Genomic DNA, 26,815 nt, shown 5'->3' with positions numbered 1-26,815 from the left:
AAAAGTCGATTTTGCATAATACCCCCCCCCCCCCCCCCTTAAAGGAACAGGCCACCGTTTTTCCATTCTGAGATATGTCCTTACCTGAGCTTAGACGAGTTGATACGTACCTGTCTGCCCTCAGTCACACACGACCAAAGACGTTGTTAGCATTTAGCCTCTCCCAGCATATTCCTATTCACCTTATTCCGCCCCACCCACTTTTGCCTCTCTTTGCCTTGTCTCAGAGAACAAGGGAAATGTTCACCGCTAAAATATGATGTTGTTTAGTAGATTGATCTGTGTAAAATGTCCAGTGTTCACTTGCACCAACACGGCACCGTTTCTCTGCGCGGCTGAAAATCGCCTTTGTTTTTGTGTAGAAACAGGTACGTATCAACTCGTCTAAGCTCAGGTAAGATATACATATCACATATCACAGTATGGAAGAACTGTGTGCCCTCAGTCACGGAAAAAGACCAATGATGTTGCTAGCATTTGGCTTCTCCCAGTATATTCCTATGGCTCCAAACGAGGGTGAAGTTGGAAGCGACCAAGCTCTTCCACTGGCACGCACGACCACCAGACAGGTACGTATCAACTCGTCTAAGCTCAGGTAAGAACATATCTCAGAATGGAAAAAACGGTGGCCTGTTCCTTTAACAGTGACAATACCAGACTTACTGAATTGTCTTATTGGGTTTTTCTATATACATTTCTTTTATTTCCTTTGTTTGTAGCTTCTACATTATGTTATCGGGGGGAAACACCCTCATTTGAATCAATAAACATTCACATTTCGTCTTAACAGTGACAATACTATACAAACTGAATTGTCTTATATGTTTTTTCTTTATACATTTCTGTTATTTCTCTTGTTTGTGGCTTCTACATACTGTTCTCTGACTTTCACAAAGCCTGATCGCACCGTAAAGTTTATTTTAAAGCACAGCTCCAAAGAAAACAGCTGCAATGGGTAGGCTCGGTATTTGTAAATAAATAATTTAAAGATCCCCGAGCCTGCCTCTCTGCTATCCCCAGCGTCTGATTTAACAGGAGAAGCAATCGAGCTCCCAACAACAACAGAAACACACACTTCTGTTCAAATGAGCGTGTTTTTTTTTCTTCAAACGCACCAGAGAAACAGATGTGGTGAAAACCGGCCATCTCCGGGTGCGTTAAACCCGCGTCCTCCCGGGAGAAAAGGGCGCGCGGCGGCTCCAACCACAAACGTCCATTGTGTTCCGGTTTCGATTGGTCGCGTCTAGAGAGATCCGACTTGAGCGTTGACGGTCTGTCACATTTCACGCTGACACCAAGCGAACACTAGGCGCACACACACACAACCATTCACGTCCACTCACACAAGCGGGGCTCGCAATATATCGACACATCCTGGAGCTTATCCGCGGAGAGCACGCTGAAAGGTAAGGGGGTTCTTCCTTTTTCTGCGTAAAAGTACTTCTGAACGTTTGAAAATCGCACCGGTTTCGGCGCGGAGCTCACAGGCGGATCCTTCCCGTAACATTTAGGTGATTTTGCCCGAGGTTCTTTCTTTGTAAATTCAGCTTGATCACTTTTATCTTTCATCGGTGCGTTTTTTTTTAGCGCTGCTCCCGTTTTTTTTTCTTTTCCTTCCCGACGACGGAAAACAATACGCGTTCGCCGCACGAGACGCCACGATCTAAGTACTTTAAACTTAAGGGCATTTCTTTTTTTTTGTTTTTTTTACGAACCGAATAATTTAAAGGGAACTGAGGCGTGGGTGGGTGGCTAGCGATGGGCTTTCTCTCCGGAGGAGGAGGGGTTGGTATTGCTTTCCAAGCTAGCGACCGACATTACGCAGGAGGACTAAACAAGTTTAATTCGCATTTAAAGTGCTTAAAGTAGCTGTAAACTCTCTCAGCGGACATCTGTACATCCAATGAGATTACTGCGCGTGGAGGAGAAGCTCTTGCTCGGTGAGAAACCTTGTACGAGTAGGTTTACGCACTAATGTTAGCTTGCCACCGACGCCACTAGCCTCTCTCTCTCTCTCTAGCGAGCTATCCGCTCCTGTGAACTTCTGTTAGTTTTCAAGGCAGACAGTTTAAATCTCATAAAGCAGTGCCTTATTCTTTACAACAGAATCTTTGTGTCTTTACCCTAAAACACGGATAGTCACGCGTGCGTCTCCGCGTAGTTGCTAAACCAGTTCGTGAAATCGTGCGCTGTGTTTGGTTACGTTACTTGAAGGGGGAAGTTTCTCCCCAAAGCGCACACACGCAGCCTCCAAACAAACAAGCGGAGTTTTAGAGCCTTAACGTCCGCGTCAGTGGCTTAATCTGGTGAATGTTTAGCGTCGGGGGGTTCGAAAAGGTTGAACAAGAAAGCGCGTCGGGGGGCTTTGTTTTGGTGTCGCCGCTCACTCTTTCAACTTTTTATTTCTGGACAGTGGCTGAAAGCGTCTTCTTGTTTGAGGAAACGAGAGGAAAACAGCACCAAAAAAAAAAAAAGAAACAGAGGAAATCCCCCAAAAGGAAATGCCAATCGCAGCCGCTGGACAGCCCTCGACTCAGGAGCCTCGCGTTTGCCCCCGGCTGCCCTCCACCCCAGAACCCGTCCCTAAAGGGGCTGATTTATTCGACGAGGCGGGGGTGGCGGAATCTGCGGAGCGGACGGACTACGGGGGTGCAGAGGGCGGCTTTAGTTACAGCCACAGCGGCGCTCGGAGCTTCCTACAGCCCGGATCCACCGGCATCTCTCCGCCGCAGTCCCCCGCCGCGTCCTCCTCGTTTCTCTTCCACCCCCTTCACGCGCACCAAATGGCTATGGAGCCCCCAAGGACTCGATCGCGGTCCCGCTCAGGATATTACCAGCAGTACTCTGGTGTGAATGGCAATGGGATTACAGGGAGCACGGTCATGGGATCCAGCCACCACCACCTCCTCCACCACCACCACCACCACCACCATCAGCAACTCCTTCCACAGCAGCTGCACACGGCCGGCTGCGCACCACTAGGAGCTCACGGGAGCCAAGAGAACCAGCAGCGAGCCCCAGGAAGTAACGCCTCTGCCGGCATCCAGAGGTTTTCCTCAGTGAACGGTTCACACCGCATCCCGGCTCCAGGTAAAGCCCCTTTCTCAGATAGATCTGTTTGTAAAATGACCAAACATGTAGGCCGAAGCTTTAAGCTGCAACTCTGACATACCAAGTTGTTTCTTTTAACTTTGTCAAGACATTATGAAAATATGAGCTACATCATTGACGATTTGACATCTGATGTGGAACCCGAGGCGTACGTGGTGCATGTGAACACCTGCATGTTCTGGTGTGAGCATGTTTATATGCATTGCAACTTTAAGTGTATTGATTTAACTATGTCAAGGCCAAAATTCAGATTGCCTTCCTTGACAACAAATCCTTTCATAGGGGATTTCTGAGTTTATTATTGAAAGGGGCGTGTTTTTAACTATCAGATCCTCCCGTGTTAACGCTAATCTACGCTGTATTTTGAGTACGTTTGGGGTGAAACCTGTGATCAGCAATACAGAGTTTCATTGATTTGGGGCAAACAGACTTGGGCAAGAGTGCATGTGGAGAATACATGTGAGGGCAGTGTCACGGAGCCAGAGCAGTGCAGTGAGAGCCATGCGCATAGAAACACCTCAGATAGAGTTTCACATTCAGGACCAAGAGAAAGCTTTTCTTTCACTAAAGATACAGTGGGCTTTTCTGCCTGGTTTCATGAGACATGATTTAATTATAGCCCCAGTTATTTGTGCTAATGAAAATTATTGACATGTTGTGTACAGTTTAATATAGTTGGCAGTTTTTTCTGCTGAGAGTCTAAAGCTTTTCATAACTGAATGAAATGCTGGGCTGTATAGAATTTGCAGGTGTGTGTACCTCAGTTTAGACAGGTATTACTGGTCGGAGAGGGAAACAAAGATCCAACAGCTGAGCACACACAAACACGAGCAGGTTCAGGCTGTAGCCTGAGTGGCACAGTGCGGTGGAGGGATAGGCTTTTTGGACGCTACTGTATGAGTGGAGAGATTATTGAACACTGTGACCCATGAACTGTGCTCCATCACTGTGGACCTAACTATGTTCGGACGCCACAAATCAATGGGCAGAATGACTGTATTGTATGTCTATCTAAATGGATTTCGACCCAGGCAGAGAGGCCCAGGCTGGATATTTAATGGAGGCTCAGTCATTATGTATATTAATTTCAATTAAAAAGCGCAGCACGCAAGAACAATAGCATTTATTCAGGAATGGTAAATCTAAATGCCTTTCTTTGTAAAAGCAGAAAAGATGTTAAAAAATGAATCAATTAGGACCGTGCGTGAAAAGAGTGCGTATTTCCTTTGTCACTCTCGGTAGCTCACAGCAAGCTCTTTATTTCAAAATGAAGAAGAATTTGTCCGGATGAAGCCTTGAGACTAATTTATACTTGAATATTCTTGAACAAGAGCAAGCAGCTGGCTGACTGGACCCTCCCCTGTCGAACACACACCTTTTATTACAGTCTCTTTAGCAGAAGGCTCTGTGCTCATTGGGTACAGTGAAAGGGAAGGATACTTGCTCAGTTCATTCTTCCTTTACTAGTCACCTGCATGGAGCTTGAAAGCTTATGGTTTACTGTATGCTTTCATCTACCCCCTCTTCCCACTTACAGCCTCTCTGGGCTCCCCCGTTCTTTCACACATTTAATACCGCACATTTGTACTCCTGTTAGGGAGGCTAACTACTGATACCAGGGTAACCAATCTGAAAGGAAAGTTTAAAAACAAGTACAGAGATGTAGAAGTGCTTGGGCAGCGTGCCCACCAAATGCTCATGACTGCTGCCAAATTGCTCGAAGTCGCTAAAACATCCCCTGTAGTCAGTGCTATCCTATCTCGGTTATGACCCACCCCACTCGTCCCATCTAACACTAGCTCCCTTTTGAATCGCGCGACCCTCTGTGCTCCCCTCTGTGCTCCCCTCTAGTCCATTTGCTGCGGCCTCCTCCCTCCCATTTGTCTAATGGAGGGATCGTTTTAATGGATCGCCCAAAGCAGCAGAGGGCCAGCCACTCCTGCCTCTGTACCTTTACCCTCCTCTCCACAGCCATCCTCTCCATCCTTCTGTCTCAAGCACAAGTGGAAGCATGCTCTGTTTTTTAATTTCCTTTGTCTTGTCACCCGGGCAACCCCCTCTGATTTGGAGGCAGAGTCCTTTGGTTGGACTGACCAAGTAGCAGGGGTTCCCCTCCTCATGTCACTTCAAATGAATGACAAAGCACTCCGTTTTGGTCTGCAGGGAGATGTTAGAGGCTCGTGGGTCTCTTTCCGACCTCAGAGAGAAGGAAGCCACATACTGAAGATACAACTTCAAACTCCAATAATGTACAGTACTTGAACCACGTGGAGGAAGAGATGAATTTGTAACTGTGATTACATTTTCCATTTTTTACTACCCTTCCCAGATCAGAACGCTCAATAATTTAGCGACATGAATATTTCAGCAGTATATTTCCTATTGGCCCTCATTTTTTACTCCTCGGAGCCTCTGGAAAGGACCACATTTTGGCCTTTTATGGCAAGCACGTATAAGGAGTGCTATGCAAAATGAAAGGGTGAGAGAAGTTGTATTAAATGTGAGTGACACACGAGTATGATAGGAGGGCAGAGGCGGCGTGCCTCACACAGAGCAGGTATGCTGCAGCCCGAGGCGGGGAGCCACTGTAACCGAATGGGGTGATGGCTGCGATTGGCTGGTGGCTGATTGAGCGAGGTGGAGAAGATTGTAGCTAAAACAGGAGGTGTGTCATGTGTTTTGGAGGTAACTGCAGCCAGGCCCGAGCGAACACCGAGGGACCGAGCGAGGGCTGCTGTTACATGTCGGTCTCTCCCAGTCTTAATACAGGAATGTTAACCAGATGCTGCACACTTTAGTCAGTGGCTCCGAACCAGGCTGCCCCAGGCACTTCACTTTTGCACAAAATGCCATTGTTTTTTTTTCCTCTTCCCCCTCTTTAATCTCCTAACCCCAACCTGAACCGAGCACATTGTCTCTAGTTCTGCTTTGCCAAAATCGAAAAGTTTCTTGGAAAAAGCGTCAAAAATAAAAACGAGAAGTAAACAAGGATGAAAAGGCAACAAAAAAGTATCAGAAAGTGACCAGAAAAAGCTTCAAAATGGCTACGAAAAGGTGACAAAAACATGATAAACAAGCCTAGAAATATGAAAAAAAAGGGCAACAAAAAAGCAATTAAATAGTGACAACGCGCAACAAAATAGCGTCAAAAACTAGATGAAAAAGAAAGTGAAAAAAGTGACGACATCACGGCAACAACACAAGGAAACGGATCCAAATAGATCTCGCCTACATGAACCACACCCACTTCTTTCTGTGCAAAAGAAGGTGGGTCTGGCCATACACGGTAAACAAGTGTCTGATTGGCGGCTGTGGCCGAACCAATCACGACCGTCACGGAGAAATGACAAGGTGACGTCACTCGCTGCACTAGTCACCTGCATGTCGTTAGTTCAATTAAAGGGACTATACAGAGTTTAATTTAAAAAAATATGTATTTTCCTCCCCCTACATGTTCCAGCAATGTCCTGAGTAGATGAGCTCAGACCTGTTCACCGCAACTGCCTCTAAAATCCTGCACTGTCCCTCAAAAAGCTGTTACTTGTTGTCATGCACGGGCTTATTATAGAAGCTGCAGTTACGCATAAGCCCTGAGGTGGTGGTAGTGAGTATAAAATGACCGACTTGCATCCAGTCCCTTTAACATTAAAGGGATATTTCAGGATTTTTGACATAGGGCCTCATTTCCTAGTTATCCAGAGTGTTGATTTCTGGAGATTTTTTTTAAAATTCATGCAGTTCTTATATTTGAAGAGTTTCGTGGCGCTAGGCTAGTGCGAGGCTAGTGCATGTCTATGGTATTAGCTAGCCTGCATTAAAAACAGTCTGACCCGCCCCACAGTGCACCTGAGGCAAATCACTTGTAACACCAAACTTATGATATAAATGTCTGTGTTGATCGCATTTTGAGGGACTTTTTTCTTGCAGATCCCTCCGCCGCTGCGTAGCTTATACAACCACGAAGCTGATGCTGCTCAAATACAAGTTATTTTAAATGCAAAATGGTTAAAATTATTCTATCGACACAGACATTTATATGGTTAGTCTGGCGTTATAAGTGATTTGCCTCAGGTGCACTGTGGAAGAAAAAATATCTTTATATCAACACCCTATGTCAAAAATCCTGAAATATCCCTTTAACATTAGCCAAAACTAAACATGGATGAAGTCGTAGAGGATTTTGCCTCCACGTGAGTTAATATTCAGTTCATATTTTGTGAACGTTGGTCAATTGGTTTATTTCAGTGACAATCTGTGTGCGTTAGGCCCGCCCCTTCAATCTGCCCAAACTCATTCCCTTCGTTGAATGGATAGAGAATAGATACAGACGACATCTCGTCATAGAAGGGGGCGGGGTCTCAGTGAGGGGAAAAATGGGGGAAACATAATTTTCCACACTTTCTAGCTATTTTCTGGTGGAATATGAACTTATTTATCACATACAAATAAAGTCAAGTGTAAATCGGGTCCATATGGACATTTTCTCACAGCAGATTGTTCTGTAGAAGTGAAAAAACAGCAGTCATAGCAAGCGCTAGCTAGCGTTAGCATTAGCACGGTGCTAACGTGTAGCATCATGTAAGCATTCTCTGTTTTTTTAATGTATTTATGGGCTGTTGAACCACTTTGCTCCTCTCCATGTCTTTGTTTCTTTATTTAGTAGAAAACTATATTCATAATTCAGCGTTTGTTAAAGTAGTTTTTGAGTAATGTCGATTTTTCTCAATTTTTTCCCCCCTTAACTGTTTTCAAACATGACCATATATGGGCAGTTCCGGAGATGCCGTCTGTATCTATAGTATGGCAGAGCCTGGCTAAAATAGATCTGTTTTGTTGGTCATAGCTTTCAAATGGCCTATAGCTTTCCATTCAAGAAAGATTTGGGTAAAGCCGAACTGGAGAAGACGCACTCGGTTAAAATGGAGGTTAGTTTGATTGAGACGCCGAAGAGACTTATCAGTAGGGCCCTCACTGGTCGGGATTGGACTGGGTTTGCCCACAGACCGAGAACCCGCCTGGTTAGACTGTCACTCTGGTATTTTAAGCTCTTGTTGATGTTCCGTTTCAACACCGTGAGCATCTGCAACTTCTGCTTGTCATTTCAACACCGCTCAAGGCTCCTGCCCGTTTTCCTCCTTCTTCCTGTGCTGCACATATTGTCCTGTTTCTCTGGTAATGAGACAAATTATCATTTAGTCTTTTTTTCTGTCATCCGTTTGATTAGCAGTTTGAGTTTGGATATTTGTTTTTGCGTGTGCCTACGCTCTTTAAATATGCACTTTACTTTCACTTAGATATAGAAAAGCTTGTAAAGTTTTTCCTGTGAAGGGGGGAAAAAAAATCGTATTGGCACAGCTCTCGGCACGTAAAATTATCATGATTTTTGCATTTCAAATTAGGTATAATTAGGGATTGCATTTAAGTCGGTCTCTCCAGTGAGAAACATGTCAACAACTTTGTCTGTTGGGTGTCTCTTGGTTTTGATTGGGAACCATACTGTCAAGCACACTGGGCTGATTTGAATTTGCCACATCAACAACATGTTCCAGGAATGAGCCTTAAAACAAGAAAGGCAAAACCAAGGCGACTTTTTTGGTTGTTTTTGGCACAATCACACTCCAAAAGTTGATTGACTTGATTTATTATCAATGTATCAGTCGGTACAACCTTGAGTACTACTGTTCAGAGAAACCAAAGCACTATGTAAATGGGATCGGCTCTAATGCCGTCCCTACAGCTGTTCCAGAGGACAGTAGGAGTAGGACCGGGTACAGTCACATTTTATTTTCTGATACATATGCTAAAGTATCTGTCATCTAGAACCAGAAAACAGAACAATAATGTTTGGAAGACCAGATCAGGTTCATCTCCAGTGTCAAGAAATGTGCGAATAATGGGTAAATAATGTTGGAAAAGAACAATTTGGTGAGAAAAAAAGGAAATTAATTAAATTAAATACAAATATATAATTTAATAATGTAATAATAATAATAATAATAATAATAATAATAATAATAATAATAATATTGATGATAATGATAATGATAATGAAAATAATAATAGGGAAAAAATCAGAAAAAAAAGGGAGAAACTAGGGAAAATACTAGTAATAAAAATTGAAAATAATTGGAGAAAAAATAAGGAAAACAGTTCATGAAAAATTGGGGGAAAACACATTTATTTGAGCTGATTCAACGTCAAAGTCACTTCCTTTAATGCTGTTCCTGGACCAACACTGGGGCTGAACGATATGGACAAAATTTCATACCTCGATGTTCATGCCAGATATCGATACGATATAACTATCGGTTTGGGGAAAACCAATAATTTTTCAGAAAAATAAAAACATAATAAAGAGTGCAGTTTTTGATGAAAATCTATATCGTATATATATATCTTTTTTTTTCTTCGATTTTAATGTTTTGAATGTTCACGATATATATTTCAGCCCTAACCAACACCATCAAAACTGTGTATATATATATTTTTTTCAGTACCTGCTTTTGATTTTCGATACCGGTAGAACCTAAACTTTTTTCGATACCATACCAGTATCATTTAACGTGTCCCCAGCCCTAAGCCTAAGTCTCGAAACCGATTTATTTTTCAGTTGTTGTTGTTTTTTTTACAGAATAGAGCTGGGCAATTCTTCAATTATTATTTTTTTCGAACAAAATAACTGCTGACTGTAAATTCATTTTAAATATATTTACTGTTTTTATTTGAAGAGCATAAACAAACCCCAGTCACTGTGCAGTTTTTAATAAAGACACTTCATAATAGCTACAACCTTACCTTATTTAGCCTTAATAAACGATGAGTTAACACCCAATTCATTAGTTAAGTGTGACACTTAAAAATAGGGCTGGGCAATTAATCAAAATCGCAATCTCTACTTTTGTCAATCTCGATTGTCATAGGACTTAATAATCGACAGGTTTACAGCCAAAGGTTTACAGCCAAATAATCGTGATTTTTTTTTTTTTCCAAAATCGCCCAGCCCTACTTATAAACTACTTACTCACTACAGTTAATGCCAAACTCATAATGAATAGTTCTTCACATACTTCACTATTCCATTAGTTACAAGTGTTAGTCACACTTAACTAAGTGTTAGCTCATCATTTTTTAAGGCTAAATAAGGTGTAGTTATTATGAAGTGTTACCAGAGAGGCATAAACATACAAATGATGAATGCTAAAAAAAAAAAAAAAGAATGAATCAATTTGACTTACCGACTCGACTTTTAATTCAAATAGAGTTTTTTGCCCAGTCCTAATTCAGAATGATGACAAGTCCATGATTATTGAAGATTCTCTACATTCAGCAGTAATAGTACTATTTCTGATGACACATTGGTTGTGTGTGTGTGTGTAATCCTTTTTTATCTGGATCACTGGAAATATAACCATTTTAAGAATATAATATGTTCAAATTATAGCCGATGTTGAAGATTAAAAGCTGATGATAAACCCCTCTTTATGACTCATTGGCACCGTTTCCAACCCCATCAAATTCAATATTGGCCCCGAAAAGTCAATATAGATGAAGCCGTACTTTCCACAACTCTCTCAATGTCTCTCTCAGTGTCCGACCCTTCTGTCCACATATGAGCAATAAAATAATATGTAACTTTATAAAGGACTGCCAGTCTATTCCCATCCACACTTTTCCCCCCTCAAGTTTGAAGCACATGCAATCAAGGCCTATTGTCATTCTGAAAGCAGTCCCGGAGTGCCACCTTCCTTACATTCGACTATAAGGAGCCGCACGAAGGAGTAAACACTTCTTGTCGAGGAGAAAGGTGAGAACATTAAATGTGTAGGGGGGGGGGGGGGGGAGTGGGGGTGCGGGGGCTCGAGAGCATGTGCGCGAGGCCTGTTTGAAGCCGCGTTAAGCAGGTAATCACTGGGCAGGCATTCCACATTGTACCCCTATTTTAAGCCGGCGCAGCAGCAGCTCGTTACTCTGTGCTGCTCGGCGTTAAGGTGTGAAGTGTGCGATGACATGTGTTCGGGGGGGGGGGCGGTGACGGCAGGTCTGCGTTCAGGTTAAACATACGCTCTGCTGGAATCGTCCCTAATGTTGGCTCAGGGAGATGATTAAACTCTACGGATCAGGATGGATGTCTTTAAACAATATCAGTATGGTATTGAAAAAAACAGTGTAGGTACTGGTGGTATCAATAACACGGAAGGATTGAAAGCAATAGGGCACGGCGACATGGCCTAAAATCTATATCACGATATAACAGAAATATCACAATAACGATATAATTGACCATATAGTGGACAATGGACAAGTTACTTCAGAATCCCAGCCTTACGCCTATTGGGAAGATTAATTAAAGGGACTATACAGAGTTTAAAAAATTATGTATTTTTCTCCCCCTACCTGTTCCAACAATGTCCTAATGTGTAGAATGAGCCCAGACCTGTTCACCACAACTGCCTCTAAAATCCTGCACGGTCGGTCACCCAAAGTGGTGTTAATTCGGGTCCGAATTGCCGGCATGCACAAGCTTAATATAGAAGGTGCAGTTACACGTATGACCTGAGGTGGCAGTAGTGAGTATAAAATGGCTAACTTGCCCTTTTAAGTGATTTTTTTTTTTTCACGGCATACTCATTTCTTTGCAAATATGATCGACTCAAGCAGTTTACATCCTTCATTTTACTTTGACAATTCAATATCAAAAAATTATATCGCGATAACGATATGCGATACGACATGGCCCACTTCTAGAAAGCACGTGCCGAAAAAATATATCTTCAGACATCAAGTTTGGTTTACCCTCCAGCATACTGTTGCTAGTACCGCCACTAGCAACACTGTGCGAATGCTAACGGAAGCTAATCAAAGCTAGCTAAAAGCAATATAATAAAATCAGCCACTTCTGGAGCGGTCCAGTATATATATATTTTTTTTACAGTATTACAGACTTACAGAAAAAAAAAAAAAACTCATATTGATTAACCTCTAGAATGAGTGAACATTATTGTTCAGTTTTCTGGTTCGGGATAACACACATTTTAGTACAGTTATCGGAAAAAGTATCGTTCAGGTATCGGTATCGTAAACCAAGTATTGTTGAAGTCCTAGTTCTGGAGAATATGGCAAACATGATGTCGATCAACTAGACCAGTGGTTCTCAGAGGTCACGAGACAAATTTGGGGGGTCGCCAAATCATTTAGATAAAATATACATAATTAAATTTGCATATAATCTAATGTTTAATGTTTTAATGTGTTTGCTATTTTACCAGAGTGCCATTATTTGATTGTAATTTGATGAATTTTTTTACTTCAGCCATTGGTTTTTTTCTTTGTTTTTTAAGAATTATGTAGGCTAATGTTCCTATTTTTTCACGGTGTGACCTGGGCGGGTCATGAACCACTTTACCTCTTATAATGGGGGTTGCGGTTCCAAAAGGTTGAGAACCACTGAACTAGACGTCTATTTGATTGATCTCACTTTTCTACTTCAGTGACACTTAACCCAAAATTACCTCTCCAGAGTTTTGACAATTAAGAAGCCAGTAATTCAGATTGACCATGTGATATGATGAAAGTATAGCTCTGGCGAGGCACTGATCCAGTATCACACGGGTAATATAGCTCTATTGAAGGGCTGGGACAAAATATCGGACAGGATCGCAATACTAGGATCGACACTCTTTGTTTTTCTGTTACAGTTACACAGCCCTTTGTTCCATTTTGTGTTAATGCACTTTTCAGTCTCAACACTTCAATAAATGTCATTTGGTTTATAAACTTTGGACACATGACTTTTTACACATTTTAAGGTAAACATATCACTTGTCATGATTACTTTTTGTATCGGATCGGCCCCGGAGTATAGTGACACGTATCGGATCTTGACAAAAGTGTTTCATCCCAGCACTTCTATATTGTGCCCATTAATTTACAAGAAGATCATCTTGTTCAGGGATGATGGAGTAACACACGATCAGCCAATATGCTGAAAATTCCTTAAAATGACTGATTAAACACTCCCACCGCTCACCCAGAGCATCATGGGATCTTTGGAAAGGAAATTGTGTGGTGAAGCTTTTACAGAAATGAGCAGTTTTCTATAGTATTTGCACAACAACCTTTTTGACTCATTGTTTGGATAAACGCTGAGAAAAGTATTCGTTTCTAGCTGCACAATATATTGCAAAAATATCGTATCGCGATATTAGGTGATGCAATATCTATATCGCGAGAAGCCACTAGATCACAACATCGCAAAAGTCTACAAATTTTTTGAAAACTCAGCCAAAAACAAACAATGCATTGAACTTAGAAATGTGTAAAAGTTTAGTTAACCTCTTAACCTGAACACTTTCACATTTTCTCCAGTTCGACCCAAATCCAAAAGCTTCTCGACTGGAGAGTAGGGGTGGGCCATATCGTATCGCATATCATTATTGCGATATAATTTTTTGATATTGTTGTGGACACGATATCATAAGATAAGATGGTACTTTATTGATCTCACAGATGGAGAAATTGCATTCGATGAGAGAGCATCCGGCAGCAGCACCCATTCAGTTTTTTTTCTTTTTTTTTCATTTTTTCATTCATGTTATGCTCAGCTCCATCAGAGCAGCATTAATCTTGCAAATAGGCGTAAGGCTGGAATTATGAAGTAGTTTATCCACTGTCAATTATATCGTCAAATATATCGTTATCGTGATATTTCGTTTTTTTTAAATCTCTATCGCAATAGAGATTTTAGGCCATATCGCCCTGCCCTACTGGAAAGCAACAGTATAACGCCTCATTTGAAAGCTAAGGCCTACAAAGTTGACCCTAACTTTCTTGTTGCCACATTTTTATCACATTTTTGTTGCTTTTTTCCCACCACTATTTTTTCTTTGCTTTTTTGTCGTGGTTTCGCCACATTTTTGTCACTGTTTTTGTTGAGTTTCGTGTTTGTCACCTTTTTGTCGCTCACAGTCACTTTTTTGGAAACACTTTATTTTTTGTTACAGTACACTTCATACATTGTACCAAACTACATCTAGTACAATGTAATGTGCTTTATAACAATGTGTAATACGTTTGTACCTATGTGTTAGATACACAATGGAATAATTTGTATTAGTAATCTAATAAGTCATAACCCTAACCTTTGACCCTAACCTTAAGGATCTCGTGTCCTATTACATTACATACAGTACCTACAAAGTACTAATACAAGTTATTCCATTGTGTATCTAACCCATAGGTACAAGTTATTACACATTGGTACAAAGCACATTACATTGTACTAAATTTAGTTCGGTACAATGTATCAAGGTACTGTCAAATAATGTGATGCCACTTTTATTGTTGTATTTTTGCTTTTTGTCACTTCCTTGTCGCTTTTTTTGTGACTTATGTGTTGCGTTTTTGTCCCTGCCATTTTGACGCTTTGTTCAAGAATCTATTCGGATATGGGCAAAGCCAAACTGGGGTAAATGTGCTCGGTTCAGGAGGGGGTGAAGAGGTTAAACATTTACTAATATAGTTCAACGTTGCCCTTGTTGTTGTCTTATTTTGACATAATTTGCTCTGAAAACTAGTTACTACTCACGATTTGTGTTTAATTTGAATGGGACATATCGCTATCGCAATATTGTTGTTGTTTCTATATCGTTCAGTCCCTAGTTTCTCTGCTTTCTGCCACTTGTAACTTGAGGGTTATTTGGTGTCCAGCGACGCCTTCTTAAAGGAAGTGTTGGTGTAGAGCAGATCTTAAGATGAGACGGAGGGGAAGTGTGGACGCGGTGAGATAAAAGGGTGAGAATATATGGTGCACAGACAGGGCCGGCAGATAGGGAAATAGATCGGCGACGGCGAGAGAAGGAGGGAGGGAGAGGGAGGGAGAGGGAGGGAGGGAGGGCTGGTGATGAAGTGATGGAGAGTGTGAGGAGGAGGAGGAGGGTGTGTGAGGAAGAGGGCGGAGGAAATGGATAGAAATAGCTGATGCACTCTGAGGCGTACAGAAAATCGATAGTAGTCAGGAGGGGAAGCCACTACCCCCACCCGACCGGCTCTCTCCTCCTCTGCCCGCCCTTCACTCCCCTCTCTCTGGATCCATAAACCAGGCCTGCACAAAGATTTACCAATATGTTGAAGAGAGGGCAATATTCTACTTGGATATTGCGATATTTTCCTTCAGCAAATTGCGTCAAAACAAGACGATATATATAAATTAATTAAATTGCACGTTATTAGGTGAGGCTGTGTAGGCAAAAACTGTCATTAGAATCAACAAAAGATAAAAATCAAGATTGTAACGCCTGTGAGGGAAAACAGAAATGGCTCTTGGATTGATCATGAATCTCTTGACCCTCACCTGAACCGACCTCATTTTCCCATGTTTGGTGCTAAAAGCTTCTTGGAAAAAAAGCATCAAAATAGGGATGATAATGCATCAAAAGCGCAACAAAAAACTAGATAAATGTGGAAAAAAAAGCCAAAAAAGCAACAAAAACACAATAGAAACCCGAAGAAAACTACGAAAACACGACAAAAAACAAGATGCAAACATAACCAAAAATGTGATTAAAAATTGCAACGACAAAGTTTCATCAGTTTTGCAGGTTTTGGCTTTCAAATGAGACTTTACGCTGGCCCAGCTCTCCATAGTCGAGAAGCTTTTAGATTTGGGTAAAACCAAACTGGAAAACATGCACTTGGTTAACGTGGGGGTACACGGTTATTAAAAACTGCCACATTATTAGGGGCGGGAACCTCACAATTCAATACAATACATGGCTTACGATAACGATTATCTCACGATACACCGATACTGCGATAATCGATATATTGCACAAAAATAACCTACGATACATCGCGATACAAAAAAAAAACATGCTACGTTTAAACTTTATTTTAACATAGTATATATTATTCATCATTTACATTTAAATAAACAAGAAACCACAGTCCTATTTCAAAAGTAATAAATCAACCCCAAATTAATCTTATTTATCATTATAAAAACTATTAAAAGTAATGGTCCGAGTACTTCACATTGTAGAGCTGCTCTCTGTTGGCAACACTACTGAATTCTTGATCATTGTTGGCCTCTATTGTGGAGCACTGCTGCCTCATTAATATGCATGACATTGCTCATTAATATGCCCGACGTCATCAAAAGTATCGTTATCGGGACAAAAAGTATCGTATCGTCCCGCAAAATATCGCGATATATCGGAAAATATATATATCGTCAAGCTCCTACACATTATTTGCCGCTTTTTTACCTTTACTGGGCTCTCTTAGCACTAAAGTATATTTCTCCAATTCTTTCTCACTTTCATACACCAGTGTACGCAGACAAAGTGGATTAAGTGTCTTGCCCAAGGACACAACCGTCTGTGTTGTTCAAGCTTCAGCGAGGAAGATCCACTAACCTTCCAATCAGTAACGCTCTGCCAGCTGAACTATTGCCAGAAACACACTTGCACATTCAAATTTGCTCATTGTGAAATGAAAGCGTATGACATCAGTACATTTTATTGTGTTATAATTATGGAGCCCAGTATGAAAGAACCCCGGCTTTGCCCCTAAGGCTTTACCCAATACACGACTTATTTTATTATTTATTTACCTTACACTTCATAATCACAGGGTCCCCCGTCCAACTTGGTGTCAGTTTGATTCTTATTGGTGCATTGAGGCCTGTCACGATAATAAATTTGAAGTTCGATATATTGAGGCAGGAAAGTATCGCGATAAACGATTTTATTGACTCTAACGATACTGGATGCTGTCAACTCTCAGGCATAAAAATTACAGTAAATCTCTGTTCGAAAGTGCATCATAATATCATAAAATACCACACACGCTGCAATAAACATGACATATAATGCAACTCAATTTGCTTCAGTTAGAAATCAAAGTGTTTTTTTATTGAACAGTATGTCGATATAGTAATTATCGTGACAGCCCTACTTGTGTATGAAATCCGTGGTGTGAAAAACGTTAAGGCACAAACCCCATTACTTCATCCATTATTTTCCCTTTCATCAACTTAAAGTGGACATTTCGTGCAAAAATAACTTTTTCTTAGCTGTAAACCATGTTAGAAATGGTTTCACTTGTCAAAACAAAACCATTGACTTTATTATAAAAAAATCGATTCACGATTTAAACTACTGACTGTAAATATAATTAAAATGATCTATGTTGTATTTAGTTTATGAACAAACCTTGAAAAATAGCCAAAGCAGTCACTGTAAAAACTGAAGTCTCTGCAGTTCGAAACATTTTAGACATCCAAATTATTAAAACAAAAAAATATTCCTGAAAATATGAATTGATTTGATGTATTTTTGACGTTTTTTGCCTAGCTCTTGGAAGCTGAACTCCCTCCCTTCCCTGTACTCCCTCCACACCAATGACTTGAGAAAATTATCATTTCGAATCATATCAATGAATTGACAATAAAAATCTTTGAATCTTGAATTGAAATGCTACTCCAGGAAGATTCGAGTCATTCACGCTGTTTTGAATAATCCTGTTTAATTTACTGTCGCTGTTTCTTCTTCTATGGTTCCAGCGCTTCGTTCTGTACTTCCTGTTGCTTTACTGTTGAAACCCGAATCTGTCCTCCACATTTTTAAAGCACTTAATCCAACATTGTTCTGAGCTGTTCTGCGCTCAGAGTGCGTTTATCACGCCGTGCTAATCACGCTGTAAATCGAAACTGAAAGTTATGAGTTCCAGCAGGGGGAGCCCCAAGCGAAGTCTTCACCAATCCTTTTTCATTATTACTTTTTAATTACAGAGATATTTTTTGAAATGCTGAGGAACTCAAAATACTGTTTTTAAGCTCCGTGCAATGCATCACATGTCCACTTTACATGTAGATATTTGATCCTAAATCACATAAATAAAGTACTTTTTTTCCCTCCTATGCAACATTTGCTATGGTGACAGATCTCCACCCACTCTTAGTGATGTGCAATGTCCGTGGAACATAGAAAGTGTCTATTTTAAGGATCAAGTAGTGATTTTAACTGGCAGCCTGATGATTGTTTACCAGGTTTTCTGCAAAGGTTTAGTGAAGTGTGACAAATGTTATCAAGTATTAAAACTGGGTAAGAGGACTCTGGCTCCTGCTGCCTGTAAAGATAAAGGATGTACTAAAGGACAAGATCATTGTTAGTAAGAATAAAGAATAATTTGCAGAGATGAGATTGCCCTAAGGTATCTTTTTTACCGCTCAACCTCAGTTATGTGTGGCCTCTACAAAGCATGTTTCCATTCAAACTGCATAGAAGATATCCCTCCCCTTAGCCCCTATGAGTGGACTGGCTCCTGGGCGGTTCAATCAGATCACTTCTGGATCCAGGAATGGTCTAGCTCATTCTGTAATTGACATAAAAAAAACATACAATTCTTACCCACCTCCAAATTGAATAACATACTTCCCAATAGACGCCACCCTTTCAAATGTCTGCAGCTGATGGTAAACTACAGTATTAGCATTATTATGCAAAATCAACTCATGTTTCAATGTTTCCGTAAGAACACAGCTGTGCTTTGCTTGAGTAATCTTTGAATTTTCTGCATTGACTGTTGTTAGTGCCACGACGGCAAAGCTCCTCTAATGTGCCCTGAGCTCCTCTCGCGGTAACGAGGAACCTCGTGATTCGTATAGCACAGCCACATATCCCGATTCACAGAGCACAGACAGTCAAAACATCAGCCGAAGCTCCACTTCTACAAAACAACCCGCCCTGATGTGAATGTTCCACACAGTCAGAGGTTTGTTTTGAAAGGGAGCAATGCGAGGAGGTATTGGGGACTGTGCACATTTCAAACCGGGGAGAAGGGCCACGGGGAATAAGCTGTTTTTTGTTTTTGTGGAGGGTCTCCACAGGGCATTAAAAGTCATTAAATTAATTTAGCCAAAATCAAGGCCTTAAAGGAATAGGCCACCGTTTTTACATCCTGAGATATGTTCTTACCTGAGCTTAGACAAGTTCATTTGTACCTCTCTGGTCTTCACGCGTGCCCTCAGTCGCGTAAACACTGCACAGACGGCGTTAGCATTTAGCCTCTCCTCCTCTCCTCTATAGCTCCAAACGAGGTGAAGATAGAAGCTTCCAAGCTCTTCCACGTTTTTACTATTTAAATATGGTTACATGAAGTGTTACACGATCCAAGTTTAGTTACACAAAATTAAACGTGTGGATTTTCTAAGTGGATAAAAAGGGGAACTATATTGTAAGGCATAATAATACAAGGAGTACTTCGACATCCGCACATTAATATCTTCACTTTACTTTGCGGACGCCGAAGTACTCCTGGTGTTATTATTATAAACGTGGAAGAGCTTGGTAGCTTCTATCTTCACCTCGTTTGGAGCCATAGACGAGAGGAGGAGAGGCTAAATGCTAACAGACGGGTACAAATGAACTCGTCTAAGGTAAGAACATATCTCAGTATGTAAAAACGGTGGCCTATTCCTTTTAAATGTCATTAAAATCATTGCATTAGAGTCAAACTGGCATTAAGTTCTTTGAAAATGCCCAAATGATCTAAAACATATTCAGTTTTGCTTCAAAATTTCCCATTTTGTCCAATTCTCTTCCCTCTGTTTGATGAAATGTTTGCAAATCTTATATAATGAAATATGCTTAGATTTCTGTCTGCGGTTGTGGCATTAAAATATAGTATTTGTGCATTAAAAAGCTTTATTTTCTAATCAAGAAAGTGTAAGATGGTGCTCAGGATGTCTTTGAAACGATCACCAAATACTTGTAAAAAAGCATAACAGTCCTGCCTTAAATCAATAGCCCAGTTGATAACCGATCCAGGAACACAGCACTTGCGTCTCGTTGAACTTAAAAGGAAAAATCCCGAGCGCCGCCTCAGTGGTGGAGGTGTGAGCTGTACTTTGCACCTATCGCAAACAAGCAGGCTCCTTGCTGTGTGGAAAAGCAGACAAAAATACATTAACATATTTGAAAATTCAAACTATTCATCAAGCCCCTCCATACATGCCCTTTTAAAAAATTAACCTTTTGGAAAAGGGGGTGGAGAAGGAAGGAAAGCGGCAGTGTTGTTCACATGCATTAACATTCCTTCTGCAGTCTCGCTGTTCGGTGAGTGTAGAGAAGAGGCCCTGAGCGCAGAAACCAAGCCCTGCTGAGTGCGGTGTGTGTCAGCCCCACAGTGGACATGATGTCACCCAAACCTGTTCAGTAGCTTCTGTGTTGTGCCCCATCGAGTCACTGCTGCTGAATGACTGGTCTCTGACTCAATTTACCGGACTCCGACAATGTACATGCAGGGCCCATATTCAGGCGGCGGCTCGGATTTTGCCCATTGTGATCGGTGAATGAAACGCCGCACAGAGGAGCGCAGTGGAGCCGGCCAGTCTCATGAATGCTTCAGCACTTTTTCTTCCCACATCATTTCGGTAAAAATAGCCTCTTAGCTGGTTTGTCCTCTGTTAATATAAGCTTTACTCACCCCCCAACCCTTTCAGTCAGCTTCTTTTGGCTTGAGCTGAAGCTTGAAGGAAAGTGTGTTGGATAAATTCAGTTGCAAAAAACCACACTCTTATCTCCCATTCTTTCACCTGCTTCTTTCTTTGTTGTCAATCACAGCTATACTTCAAAGCGAAAGGCAGTGAGCAAGGAAAAAAAAACAAAAATCCCACAAACAAACAAGCGTGAGGTGAAGAAACACTTTTCCAAAGCCCTTTTGCATCTGTTTGCTTTGACTTTTGCTTTCTTCCTCTCCCCCCCCCCTGTATGGGGAAAGGTGTCTGGTGCGCCCTTGGGAGCGCTTACCCTTGCCGCGCGCACCGCTGCCACCATCTGCGGCGAGGACGTCCCCGGCTAAAGACCGGGCTTGTGACAAAGGCAAAAACAAAAGCCGGAGTAAATAGAGAAGACAATAAAAAGATGAAAGGATTGCGGGGGGAAAACAAAAGAGTAAAAGTCTTAACCACGATGCAAGCAGTGGTATCATCAGAGAGCCCCTTTAATCCAGGATTACTGTGTTGATTTTGTGTGTGTGTGTGTGTGTGTGTGTGTGCGTGCAAGCAAACCTAATGTCTGATCTGCAGCAAGGCCATACCATATGTGTTTGAGGCTCTCCAGTCGGCAGCGGACCTTCACAAACATGTTGTCATTGTATGCAATCCAAAACAACAAAGGGATTAAATTTAGTGTACGGATGAACAAGGGGCTCGTCGGGTTGTTTGCGATCCGTTTCAGCGTCGTTTTTCTGCAGCGTTTTGTCAAGTGATCTAAATCGAGGACCCGCCATGTTGTCTCGTGAAGCTGCTCTGACATGAATAAACAATGCGAGGGTTTTCTTGTGAGGTAGGGCTTGAGCTGATGGTTACCGGTCGCTCGCTGTGCTACCGGCCTGGGGTTGAGAGGGCCGCAAAGTAACAACACTTATGAATGCGTTTGTCTATGGTGTGTGAGGGAGATCGAAGAAGTATTAGGAACAGGCCACCGTTTTTCCATACTGAGATATGTTCTTACCTGAGCTTAGACGAGTTGATATGTACCTGTCTGGTCTTTACGCGTGTGCTCAGTCATGCAAAAAGGCCGAACATGTTGTTAGCATTTAGCCTCTCCTCTTCTCCTCTATGGACCCAAATGGGGGTTAAGAATAAGAATGCATCAGTTTTATATAGCACTTTTCTGGACACTACTATTGTAGCCACAGCTGCCCTGGGGTAGACTGACGGAAGCGAGGCAACCAGTCCGCGCCATCGGCCCCTCCGACCACCAACCCCACTCACTCACACACAACATTCGCTAGGCTTCCTGGTGTTACCAAACGGTCTCCCATCCAAGTACCGACCAAGCCCTTCCCTGCTTGGCTTCCAAGGTCTGACGGGATTGGGCAGAGCAAAGGCAGTAGGCCACATTTAAAGTGATAGTCTGTAAGTTTGCAAAGTGGGGAGAGATGGAGTAAAATTTGAAAGTAAACAGTCAAAATCCTCCCCTCTTTAACTAAAAAGCCCCCCCCTAGTTCGCAAAATGAGGAGCACAGGAACAGAATTTTTAAACGTAAAAAAGTAGACAGTCAAGCTCCTCCCCCCTCTCTCTTGATTGGACACGACAGGCCGGTTCACAGGAAAAGCTGATTAGTTGCTGAAATCAGTAAAGAGGGGGACTTTACAAAAAATATAATTTAATATTACTTATTTTACCTTAAATTTCAGACCCAGGCGTTCAATTATACACAATCTATAAAATTGTATTAAAATATTTAAACTTACAGACTATCACTTTAAAAAGGAAAAACATGAAAGAGCTTGGTCGCTTCTAACTTCACCCCCGTTCACCCCCCCGCCCCATAGAGGAGAGGAGGCTAAATGCTAGAAACAGTCTTTTTGCGTGACTGAGCGTTTGCGTAAGGCCAGACAAATACGCATCAACTCGTCTAAGCTCAGGAAAGAACATATCTCGGTATGTAAAAACGGTGGCCTGTTCCTTTTACGTAAAGGGGACGATCTCACCGGCCTGGAGACTAGTTGGAGACTTGAGTTGCTGCTGGTCACCGAGATGTCTCTGAAAATGGTGAAAATGTTCAATTTCATTCAAATGTTCAAAGCAGCTGTGTCGCGAATACTATTTGTTGTCCTCGACCTGTGACGTCCCTGCTATGTCTCGGAGACCTGTCGGATACCAAGAAGAGACTCCATACAACTCTTTCAGATCTCCTTGGTATCTGACAGGTCTCGGAGACATTGCAGGGACGTCTCACAGGTTGAGGACAACAAATGGCCACAGCTGCTTGAGACCGCGTAGACCTCTGGGAGACCATGCAGAGACTCCGCCTGTTCGTTTTCACCCAGACTCCCTGGAGACTCGCCTTATTGCTAGGGGACGTCCCAGAGACATCTCCATGACTAGCGGTAACTCCAGTCTCCAACTAGTCTCAAAACTGGTCTCCAGGCCGGTGAGACAGGCCCTTTTAAACACCAAACCAATGTGATCTTATAGTAGATTATTTCATCGCAGTAACACTTTCTTTCGCCTCTTCCAGGAGCTTCTGGTGGGTCGTACCTCTGCCACCCAGACCACGCGTACGGGGAAGAAAGTGATAAGGTAAGTACATGCGCACTTTACAAATACCATAATCATGAGTCACTTAAGGAGCAAATGCACGCTTCGGTCTCACTTTACAACATGAAACATTACGGTTATTATCGACTTGAATTGGAAAGAAAAGGGATGATTTGTAAGCGGTGACAGGGAGGCTGGATGCTCGGGGTAGGTGTTGCAGAAGGCTTGGAGGAAGAGCGAGGGAAAGGAGCGGGGAAGGCGAGGCTTTAACTGGGAGGGGGTATTGCTAATGATTCCACCTCCAGCTGTGGGACTTGGTTGGACTGAGAGAGAGGGAAAGAAGGTGAGGAGGGAGGGAGGGAAGGAAGGGAGGAACAGTGGCACAGGAAACAAAATGGGCTTTGAAAAATTGTTGATGGAAAAAAAAAAAAAATATGTGGGGGAGGGAGAGAGTGTTTGAGTGGAAGCATGTCTGCAAATATTAATGAATTTGTAAAAGCAAATGGCCGTACAGTCAACCGTGTGCAGTTCGGAGAGCGGGCGCAGGCTTGTTTTGTGCGTGGTAAGCACGGGTAAAGTACTGGAGTGGTCGCTGCAGTTTAGCTGAAGAGCTTTGAGAAGAAAGTGGTTGAAATTATAGTTATAGTAATACAGCACTCTACAAGTCTTATATCGAGGACTAGGCATGGCACGGCAAGTTTATTTGAAGGGCACATTTCATATATACGACATGAAAGCAACACCAAACACCCAAACACAATAAAAGTACAATAAACAGCAGTAAAACAAATCAGTCAATACAATTACATTAAAAATATGTCTATATTAATACAATCAATTGCCATAGGAGGCAATAAAAAGGTGGACTTAAACATAGTCCACCTAGTAGTGTCCTCACTGGGGCTGTTCCAGACTTTCGCTTTGTGAAACTGAAACGCAGCCTCACCGTGTTTAGTGGTGACTTTGGGAACCACCAGGAGACCCCTCCCTGAGGCTCTCAAGGCCCGAGGTGGTTCATACGGCTGTAACATGTCAGCTATATACTTTGGTGCCCGACCATAAAGAGACTTGGAACAAGCAGAGCTATTTTAATCTATTCTGCATCTCTAGTCTCTAGAATAGAGACTAGAGATGCATCGATCCAGCTCTTTTGCTTCCGATACTTTACTGAGGGTTTGAGCATTAACCAATACCAAGAGACTTTCTTAAGAGTGGCTGCTGTGTGTGAAAAAAGTTAATGTTCCTCTTTTCTACATTGTCAGATCAATAAAGTCTTATCTTTTCTTGCAAACGAGATGTTACAGATCAATTATATCTATTATTAAGCTAATGGAAAAACATTACACGAGGATCACTGGACTTTTCTACACTAACTATCCTGGGGTATAACACAGGCTATTCTGTTACATTATATAAACAACTCACATAAAGTGATCTGATCATTACATCTTTACAAATGTGTTAGATCAGTTATTCTTTAACAGCGTTTCATAAACTGAAACAAAACACTTGGCTGCTCCAGCAGTGGCGACTTTATTTTATTGGGTGATCCAAACATGATTCCTGTCCCAGCTTTGATGAGTTGCCGGTGACATTAGCATACTGTTGCTAGCCGCTGCATTTTGCGCAGTTATTAAAATATGTTTGCAGAGGTGTGTCCATATTCACTGAGATGCAGATGGAGAACGTTGTGTTTTTAAAGCTCCAATGGTGCATCCCTATTGAGGACAATATAAACACTTAAGGAGTACTCACTATTGTTTTGTTAAGGAATCAGAAAGTTTAATATTCCATCAGGGAAATGATTTTGTTGCTAATGCTCCAAATATCTTAACTGTGCAAAAACACAACACACCATCAGTAATAAAAGCAATAATAAAGGGCTGCAGGGATTATAAGAAATTAGAAATGTAAATCAGAGAGGTGATGTGCGAATAGTCCAAGGAGTAAATACAACTTAAAGCTTCAGCCAAATCAAGCTTTTTATTCAACAAAAATATATATTGCCATCTTGGTGACCGTCATGCATTTATACTTTTGTCAGAAATGCACAACCTAGAATGCAATAAGGCACGATTTGTTTTAGTTTCAGGCTGTAATTGCATCACTAATATTGCAAAGATATTGATAATCTGGCAGTATGTTGTGCAGCCCTCGAATGTAACGTCACCAGAGCTCAGGCCTCCCTTTATTCCAGTTCTGGGAAGCCACAACAGCTGGTGACTATGTGGATGTGCATACTGCATACTGCATATCCCAAATGTTGTGAAATGGGACGTGGTGTGGCAGGGCGTGTCTCCGGTTCAGGCTCAGGGATCTCTGTCCAGTCCGCTGAGTGCGAGGGGGGACGGGGAGGGGACGGTGTGTGGGCCGGGCAGAATGCGCTGTAACCCGGCCATAATGGAAGGCAGTTCACGGGGTTTCCGGGAGTCACCCTCTGTATCCGCGGGTCCCCAGTTTTGCGCCTTTGAGTGTGGATTCTTGCATGAGTAGGGAGCCACAGTATTTCATGAAAGGTGTAATGCAATTAAAAAATATGAATCGAAATGAACCACTCTTTACTTTAGCAGCACAGACACTTTTTTTTTTTAGTTTCCTTTTTCCTGCAGACGTTGCTTGGAGATGAACACCGCTTTGAGCCAAAAACAATTTTACCGTCAAACTTGTTTAGTCACACAGTAAAATGAGCAAGCCACGGTTTTTCCATACTGAGATATGTTCTTACCTGAGCTTAGACGAGTTGATGCGTACCTGTCTGGTCTTTGCATGTGCACTCAGTCATGCAAAAAGACCAAAGATGTTGTTGGCATCTAGCCTCTCCTCCTCTATGGGGCCAAAAGTTAAAAGCGACTAAGCTCTTCCACGTTTCCCCTATTTAAATACAGTTTAAATACAGTTACACGATAGTTACACAATCCAAGTATAGTCATACAAAATTAAACATAGATTTTCTAAGCAGATCAAAAGGGGAACTATATTGTGAGGCGTAATAATACTGTAGGAGCACTTCGACTTTACTGCGCGGACGTCGAAGTGCTTAAAAATAAACATCGACAGGAAAATACTGAAGAAGCATCTAAAATAAATTAACCTAATTACAACCCCTAAATAAAGAATGCTTAAATGTGATTAATATCGGTTAATTCATTACAAAGGCCATAATTTTAATCGAGTCCCACCACTAATTTCAACCCCGATTTACTTTTGCTTGTATTGTGTTGACACTTTTTGCTGAAGAAAAAAAAAAAAATTCTCATGAAAGGTTCAGATAAAAATCATGATTCAATTCAGTTTTATCGTTACTTCCTTTTAAACGAGACGCTGCAGGTGAATAGGATTATTTTTAAATGTAGAGATATCAATTTGAAACTTAAGCTGTAGATTACAGACATAAATATGAGAAAATCATGTATTGCACGTTTTTGTCATTTTTTTTGTTTATATATAAAAAATAAGGCCCCAAATTCCCAATTTTCAAAAAATCTGAATAATGGATCGAGCCAAGTTTAAATTTATGGTTATGTTTCACTGAAATATTAGTTACAACAACTTTTTAGAGGTTATTTGTTTCTAGGGCTGAAACAACTAATCGATTAATCGACAACTAATCGATTATTGAAATAGTTGTCAACTATTTTAGAACTCGATTAATCGCT

At 41.5% G+C, this 26,815-nt stretch overlaps 1 protein-coding gene across 3 annotated transcripts in view; it reads left to right on the top strand.

Annotated features, from left to right (window-relative positions):
• The first annotated feature begins 1,272 nt into the window (after positions 1-1,272).
• rnf38 (ring finger protein 38) overlaps positions 1,273-26,815 on the top strand; it is a 33,537-nt gene continuing 7,994 nt past the window's right edge. The window contains exons 1-3 of one of the 3 annotated variants that reach the window (XM_079553365.1): positions 1,273-1,414; positions 2,424-3,090; positions 23,140-23,201. In XM_079553365.1, the coding sequence (XP_079409491.1) occupies positions 2,502-3,090; positions 23,140-23,201 (651 nt within the window). In that variant the 5' untranslated portion in view covers positions 1,273-1,414; positions 2,424-2,501. Of the gene's footprint in view, positions 1,415-1,789; positions 1,941-2,413; positions 3,091-23,139; positions 23,202-26,815 lie in introns of those variants that run through there. The other 2 variants (XM_079553364.1, XM_079553366.1) reach the window with 2 other exon arrangements.

The sequence above is a fragment of the Gobius niger genome, assembly GCF_951799975.1.
Source record: "Gobius niger genome assembly, chromosome: 3".
In the NCBI taxonomy this organism is placed as follows: Eukaryota; Metazoa; Chordata; class Actinopteri; order Gobiiformes; family Gobiidae; genus Gobius; species Gobius niger.
Note: the sequence above shows the minus strand (reverse complement) of the source record. Positions and strands in the feature narration are given on the sequence as shown.